General features: G+C 65.5%; 1 protein-coding gene across 1 annotated transcript in view; it reads left to right on the top strand.

Moving 5' to 3' along the window:
* The window catches only part of BTBD2 (BTB domain containing 2), a gene marked incomplete at its 5' end in the record, with an annotated part of 15,077 nt that extends 11,392 nt beyond the window's left edge, over positions 1-3,685 (top strand). The window contains 7 exon segments of the mRNA XM_006172232.2: positions 512-598; positions 601-622; positions 747-944; positions 1,027-1,219; positions 1,535-1,622; positions 2,111-2,257; positions 2,388-3,685. Coding sequence (XP_006172294.2) covers positions 512-598; positions 601-622; positions 747-944; positions 1,027-1,219; positions 1,535-1,622; positions 2,111-2,257; positions 2,388-2,549 — 897 coding nt within the window.
* Positions 3,686-7,328: the final 3,643 nt, after the last annotated feature.

Below are 7,328 nucleotides of genomic sequence, written 5' to 3'. Positions count from 1 at the left end.
CAGTGTAGAGCTGGGGGCTGTGGGGACCCAGGAGTCGGGGCCAGGGGCGGGTGGGGGTTGGGCCTGCAAGGGCACCTCCAGCATGCTCAGCTCCTTGGCCCCAGGGGAGTGACGGCCGCTCTGAGTAGACCTGGGGTGCGGGTGCGTTGCGCGCCCCCCCACCCCGTTCCTGGGTCCAGCATTTGCTAAGGAGCCGCAGTCCTCCCTGCCACCGAGTGTGGGATGTTGTGACCCTGGGCCCCAGGGCACTGAGCTCTTGTCCCTCCACCTGAGGTCCCGCCCGGCCTACGAGGACATCCAGGCTTGCCCGGAGGTCCATCCCACCCGACCGCCCCTGCCCTGTGAGCCCGGCCCCAGCAGGGCCACTGCTGCCAAAGGCAGGCCCGGCCTGGGCGTCTGTGCCGCATCCCCCCAGCCAGTTCGGCCCTCCCCCTGGCAGCCCCTCCTGGCCCTGGTGTCCTGTCCCCTGCTCTCTTCCCACACTGGCCTTTGCTGCCTGTCCCCTCCCCAGGCCCGGCTCTTCGACGAGCCGCAGCTGGCCAGCCTGTGCCTGGAGAATATCGACAAGAACACGGCGGACGCCATCACCGCCGAGGGCTGGGCTTCCCCGACATCGACCTGGGTACGGCCGGGGGCAGGGCCGGGGCGGCTGCCCGTGCACACGGACGCGGTCGCCAGCGGGCTTTAACCGCCAGTCCCTTAGGGACGCCCACAGGCGCCCGGGTTCACTCCCCCGCACCCTGCAGACACGCTGGTGGCGGTTCTGGAGCGTGACAGCCTGGGCGTCCGCGAGGTGCGCCTGTTCAACGCTGTCGTGCGCTGGTCCGAGGCCGAGTGTCAGCGGCAGCAGCTGCAGGTGACCCCCGAGAACAAGCGGAAGGTTCTGGGCAAGGCTCTGGGCCTCATCCGCTTCCCGCTTATGACCATCGAGGAGTTCGCGGCGGGTAAGGGGACAGCCACCCCGCCAGCCCGGCCGGTGGCGCAAAGCCTGGGTGCCCGACAGCCACGCCCGTGTCCCTGCCGCAGGCCCCGCGCAGTCGGGCATCCTGGTGGACCGCGAGGTGGTCAGCCTGTTCCTGCACTTCACCGTCAACCCCAAGCCCCGCGTGGGCTTCATCGACCGGCCGCGCTGCTGCCTGCGCGGCAAGGAGTGCAGCGTCAACCGCTTCCAGCAGGTGGAGAGCCGCTGGGGCTACAGCGGGACGAGCGACCGTGTCAGGTGGGCACTGGGGGTGCAGGGCGCTGCGGCGCGACAGCGACCCTGCCTGGTGGGTGCGGGCCGCACAGGCTTCTGGGCGGGGGTGGGGCGGGGGCGGGGCACAGCGGGACAGAGACCAAGTCACTGAGTGGGCAGGAGCGGGCCCTGGGCTCCACTGGGACCACCGCCTACAGCAGGCGGGTGCAGGGCGAGGCGCCCCAGGGCTGCGCCTGCCAGGAGGCCTGGGGTGCAGCTCAGCCAGGCTCCCGGTCACGTGGTTCGCTGCGCTGGCCCTGGGCGCTTCCGCTGCGGACCTGTGCCCTGCCGCCGCCGCAGGTTCTCCGTGAACAAGCGGATCTTCGTGGTGGGCTTCGGGCTCTATGGATCCATCCACGGGCCCACTGACTACCAAGTCAACATCCAGGTGGGCCCTGCCTCCCAGCTGCCGCCCACACCTCCCGGACCCTGCCCACTCCGGGTCATGCCCTGCACCTCCCAGGCCCAAGACCTCCTGGGCCTCATCTGGATTGCCCAGGCCCTGCCCGCACCTCCCAAGTCCCGACCTGTCTCTTCCAGGCCGCGCCTACACTCTCAGGCCACGCCCCACCCAGGCCACGCCCACCCAGACCCTGCACTGCTCCTCACTCCCGCAGGAGCGTCCCCAGGGTCTGCCCGCACCTCCCAAGTCCCGACCTGTCTCTTCCAGGCCGCGCCTACACCCTCAGGCCACGCCCACCCAGGCCCTGCCCCGCCCCACACAGGCCCCGCCCACACTAGACCCCGCACTGCTCCTCCAGCAGGAGCGTCCCCAGGGCCCGCCCACACCTCCCAGGCCCCTACCGACCCCACCCTGGTCTGCACTGCCGGCCCTGGGCTGTGGGGGCACCCAGGCGCTGAGCTGCCCTCCCACAGATCGTCCACACGGACAGCAACACGGTCCTGGGTCAGAATGACACTGGCTTCAGCTGCGACGGCTCGGCCGGCACCTTCCGCGTCATGTTCAAGGAGCCGGTGGAGGTGCTGCCCAACGTGAACTACACCGCCTGCGCCACGCTCAAGGTGCGCCCGCGTGTGCGCCTCTCCCAGCTAGGTGCCCTCCCGGCCCGGTCTGACCTGTGCGCCTGCACATGCGCCTGCACTGCACCTCGGCGCTCTCCGGCCCAGGGTCTGACCTGTGCCCACCTTGCAGGGCCCAGACTCCCACTACGGCACCAAAGGCCTGCGTAAGGTGACCCACGAGTCCCCCACGACGGGGGCCAAGACCTGCTTTACCTTCTGCTACGCCGCCGGGAACAACAACGGCACGTCTGTGGAGGACGGCCAGATCCCCGAGGTCATCTTCTACACCTAGGCCGGCCAGATCCCCAGGTCACCTTGTACGCCTAGGCCGGCCAGATCCCCAGGTCACCTTGTACGCCTAGGCCGGCCGGGGCGCTGCCCGCCGTGGGGGACGGCCAGCTCCCCGAGGTCATCTTCTACACCTAGGCTGGCCGGGGCGCTGCCCGCTGTGGGGGACAGTCAGATCCCCAGGTCACCTTGTACGCCTAGGCCGGCCGGGGCCCTGAGGTGGTCATCTACAGCTAGGCTAAACAGTGAGCTGCCCGCCGTGAGGGTCGGCTGGGTCTCCAGGTCACCTACGCCTAGGCCAGCCCAGGACACTGACCACCATGGGGGCTGGCTGGGCCCCCGAGGTCACCTTCCACAGCCAGGGGACCTCTGTGCCCTGTCCGGCCTCCACTCAGCTGGCTGTCCACCCCCACCGCCTTCCTCAGTACCCAGAAGGCCCCCGCGTCATGGTGACACCATGGCTGCCCAGCAGAGCTGCGGAGGTGGTGGAGGTGTGGGCCCCAAGCTGGGGCCCTGTGGAGACAATCCCCCGAGGCGGGACGAGGTGGCCAGCCTGCCGCAGGCCAGCGGGTCGGCCGCAGCCCGGGCCTGGTGGGCGTCCCACATCTGTCTGTGTCGTGCACATTGCAATGCATTTGGGAAGTCCCATTTCCACAGGACTCGTGGGGTGCTCTGGGGCCCTCGGTCTGGCGTTCCGTTCCTTCTGTTGGGTCAGGGACATGGGGCCTGGCCTGCCAGGAGCCCCGAATATGGGGCACTGCACCTCCAGGGCTCTGGCTTGTCCGAGAGAGGACTCAGTGCTGGCTCAAGCTGCCACCCAGGTGGGACTGTCCAGCTTCTCCCAACAGGTCCCCCGGCCACTGCAGCCCAGGGCAGGGCCTCGGGCCCCGAGTACCTGGAGGGGCGACACCGTGGGGCAGGCCAGTTGCCTAGTGCAGGTGCCCGGGGTGCCCCTGTACATACTGCAGCCACGGCCTGCCTGGAGGTGCTGGTGGGGGGGCCTGCGCCCCAGCCGTGCACCTGCCCTGTGCAGGTTTCCGGGCCAGTGAGCCCTGGAACCTGCATCCTCCCTGAAGCCATGGAAGGTGTGCCCTCGCCACACCGCACCCCGGTTTTTAATAAAGGAAACAAATACACCTGCCCCGGGCTGCTGCTTGCTTCCTGCCCCAGCACCGCCCGCCCGCCGCCCTGTAAGAGAGGCTCCACTCTAGGCCTGCTCTCTGGACAGAGGCCACCCGAGGTACTTGGGCCACTCCTGAGCATCTGCAGCCCAGGCAGGGCTCGGGCAGGCTGGGGCCTTGGTCTGGTCACGTTCCCGTGGCCTGTGGCCTCCCCGTGCTATATGGACTTGGGCAACCTGGTTAGATGGTGCCACTTCCGCCCACCCCCACAAGCCAAGGGTCAGGGAGCCGCCCTGGACACCCCGATGGGCACGGTCCACTGCCCAGGCATCTCCAGGCCTGCTGTAGGGACTGAGGCTCGAGGTGGCAGTTGGTCCCACATTCCAGAAGTGACCGTAGCCCACTCAGAAATCGCAGAACACGCAGCAGCCCAGTGGGTCGCGTGGTTACGGCACTGGGCCCCATGTGGCTTCAAGATCACGCCAGGCGACGTGTCCACCTGAGTTCCCAACATCTCAGCGGACAGGAGGGGAGGAAGGACTGGGCGGCCTCCCCCGGGTGACGCCCCACTGTTCCTCTGGTGAGTGTACGCGCCCGATAGCAAAAGGCGAGGAACGAGCCACTGTGGGGACAGACTGCCAGCTGCAGGGCCGGGCCGCGGGATCTCCCGTATTCAGGGCGGGACGTGGGCCGCGGGAGTGGTGGAGTGCAGCCAGGAGGCCACGCTGCCTCGCGCAGAGGCCCACCCTCCTGGTAAGGACTCTGGCCGGCCAGGCGCAGCGGACGGGAGCCCGAGCCACGGGACCATGCAGCCTGTGTCTGGAGTTGCAAGAGGAGAGGGCGGAGAGGGGCCCACGCTGCAGCCAAGTGCTGAGACCTGCACATCCCCGTCCACACCGTGCTGACGAAGTGGGATTTAAAACAAGCCCGGACTCCCCACATAGTCAGACTGCCCAAAGCAAGGGAAAAGGCATTAACCGGAAGCAGGAGGGGGAATGTGCTCCCGAGCTGGAATCCTGTGCCACCATCCTGGCCCCAGTGACTTAAATGCCAGGCGCCCGCGCGTGCACGCCCCAGACGCTGGCAGGACGGACAGGAGAAAGGACTGCAGCATGACCACGCCCCGGGAACCGCGCTTCGCCCCACGCCCTCTGCGTGAGCCCACGTGCCCGTCCCATTAAAAAAATAACTTTAGGGGCTGGCAAATGGCATAACGGTTACATTGCTGGACTCCCGCGTAGTTGGCTGCGGTCTGAGTCCTGGACCTGGCAGCTTGAAACTGACACGGGCGCATGTGAGTGCCCAAGATCCCGAGGAGACTGGACAAGGGACGGCGGCATGGCTGTCCCTCCAGGGGTGGTTTCTCACTTCCGTCTCTGTGTCTTCCCTGAGCACATGCGCCCTAGAGCAGCAGTTTACAAAACAGAAAAGGAAGAAAACAGGGAGGCAGGCAGCATGTTCCCATCAATAAGGACACTCACGTGGTGGGTTTAGATGCTGGAGCCGGGACCAGCAGGTAGCAGGGTGGTTTAGATGCTGGACTCCTGCATGGCTGACTGCAGTTCGAGTCCCAGACCTGGCCACTTGCTTTCGTCCTCTCTCTCTCTCTCTCTCTCTCTCTCTCTCTCTCTCTCTCGTGAGCATAGGCGCCCCATAGCAAATTCAGAGCTAGTAAGGGGCCAGCAGGTGGCGTGGTTGGTGAGGGCGCTGGACTCCCCCGTGGCCAGCCGGTTCATACCTAGACTTGGAGACCTGCGTTCCTTGCTCTCCTGCTCTCTCTCCCCCTCTCTGGTCAAATTAAAATAAATAGTGTAAAGAAACTCCACTAATAATACATAAACCAAATCATTCTTCTTTTTTGTCTTTATTTGGAGAGGATTTAGCTATAGGGCGCATGCGCTTGCCAGAGAGACAGACAGAAAGCGAGAAATCACCCCCAGGGGGGATGGCCACGCCGCAATCCCTTCTCCTCCAGTCTCCTCTCAGGATCTTGGGCACACACACACGCGCCCGGCGTGAGTTTAAGCCACCGGATCCAGGACGCGAACCGCGGTCGACTACATGGGAGTCCAGCGAAATAGCCATTATGCTAACTGCTGGTCCCAAAAGCAAATCGTTCTTAAAAGCCTACTTTGAAAAAGCCCTGCAGTTGCAGACGCGCTGTCTGACTGGCCTGACTCACGGGGAGCAGGACGAACCACCAGGGAGCGGCATGAACCACCTGGGAGCAGGACGAACCACCGGGGAGCGGCACGAACCACCGCAGAGCACACTTCAGCGCACGGGTGCTCAGGCTGCCTGACCTGACCACCTTGGCCCGGCGTGCACACACCTGGGTGCCCTGGCTGCTGGACTGGAACCTGCGCTCCACACGGGCCGGGACCGCAGTGCCCCCCGCTGCCACGCCGCGCCACGGCTGCAGTCACCTGCCCTGCCCCGGCCTCCCGCGGTACTGATTGATACCCGAGGGCCTGCAGGCCGCCAGCCGCACGGACCTACCAGGGTCTTCAGGACAGTGGCGAGTCTGCCACACCCTGAGTTGATTCTCTCTTATATGGTTTTTAAATGAATTCTTTGAGGTTTTGCCTTAGGGAGCATGCACTTTCAGAGACAGAGATGGTGAGAGGGGAAGGGAGAAATCCCCCAGGGCGAGGGCTACACTGCAATCCCTTCTCCATTCTCCTGCCAGGGTCTTAGACACACATGCACATGTGGTCAGTGTGATTTTTGAGCCACGGGGTCCAGGACTTGAACCATGGGAGTCCAGCGACATAATGGCTACACCACCTGCTGGTCCCTTTATCACTTTTTAATTAAAGGCGTAAAGTGAAAAGGCAAGCTCTCAGGTCTGGGACTGGAACCACGTTCAGCCCTGTGGGAGTCCAGCGCCCCAACCATGCCACCTGCTCGCCCCTAAGCCGGCTTTCTGTACCCTTGATACGGAAGGCCAGCCTCCCTGAAAGAGGGGCGCTGGGTTGTGAAGAGGCCCGCTGTGGCGGCAGGGTGCCCGACCAGGCCGCTGTCCCAGCTGGCTGCGCCTTGGCTGCCTGCTCGGTGGCATTTGCCCAGGTGCCTCTTTCCGGGGCAGGACTGTTCGCTGGTTCGGGTTCCAGCGCAGGCTCCGTCTGCCCTCCCTGGGGCCGGCCTCGCCAGCGCCGGGGCAGCCTGCTCTGTCCCTGCTCGGCCGCCTGGCCCTCCGCCCCTCACAAAGCCCTTCCCACTTCTAGGGTCTCCTCCCAGGGAAGCCGCCTTTCCCCTGGCCCTTTCTGTCCCTGGGGCCAACCCGGTGTGCTCCTGGGGAGGGAGGGGAGAGGAGGGCGAGGGCTCAGCCGCAGGGCAGGGCAGGGGTTTCCAGGGGTCGGGAGTGTGGTCGGACCAGCGGCTGCAGATCGGCTGGGATCTCCGTGGCCTCTGGGCGCCCCAGGGACACAGTATTCCTCCAGCCCAGCTCCGCGAGGCACATGCGGCCGTCGCCCCGAGCAGGGCATGCCCACAGACGGACCACGCTCAGGTGGGTTCGTTTTTTTATTTTTTTAAAAAAGCCCCTAAACTCTATGGCTTCAAGGAAGCATCAGAGAAACGTAAATGCCATTTCTGTACACTTTGTAAAGCAAGAACGAGACACACGGCCGCCGCCTCGGGCGCGCACGCTGGACTGCGGC

Source organism: Tupaia chinensis, unplaced genomic scaffold, assembly GCF_000334495.1.
Source record: "Tupaia chinensis unplaced genomic scaffold, TupChi_1.0 Scaffold149964_2, whole genome shotgun sequence".
Classification (NCBI taxonomy): domain Eukaryota; kingdom Metazoa; phylum Chordata; class Mammalia; order Scandentia; family Tupaiidae; genus Tupaia; species Tupaia belangeri.
Note: the sequence above shows the minus strand (reverse complement) of the source record. Positions and strands in the feature narration are given on the sequence as shown.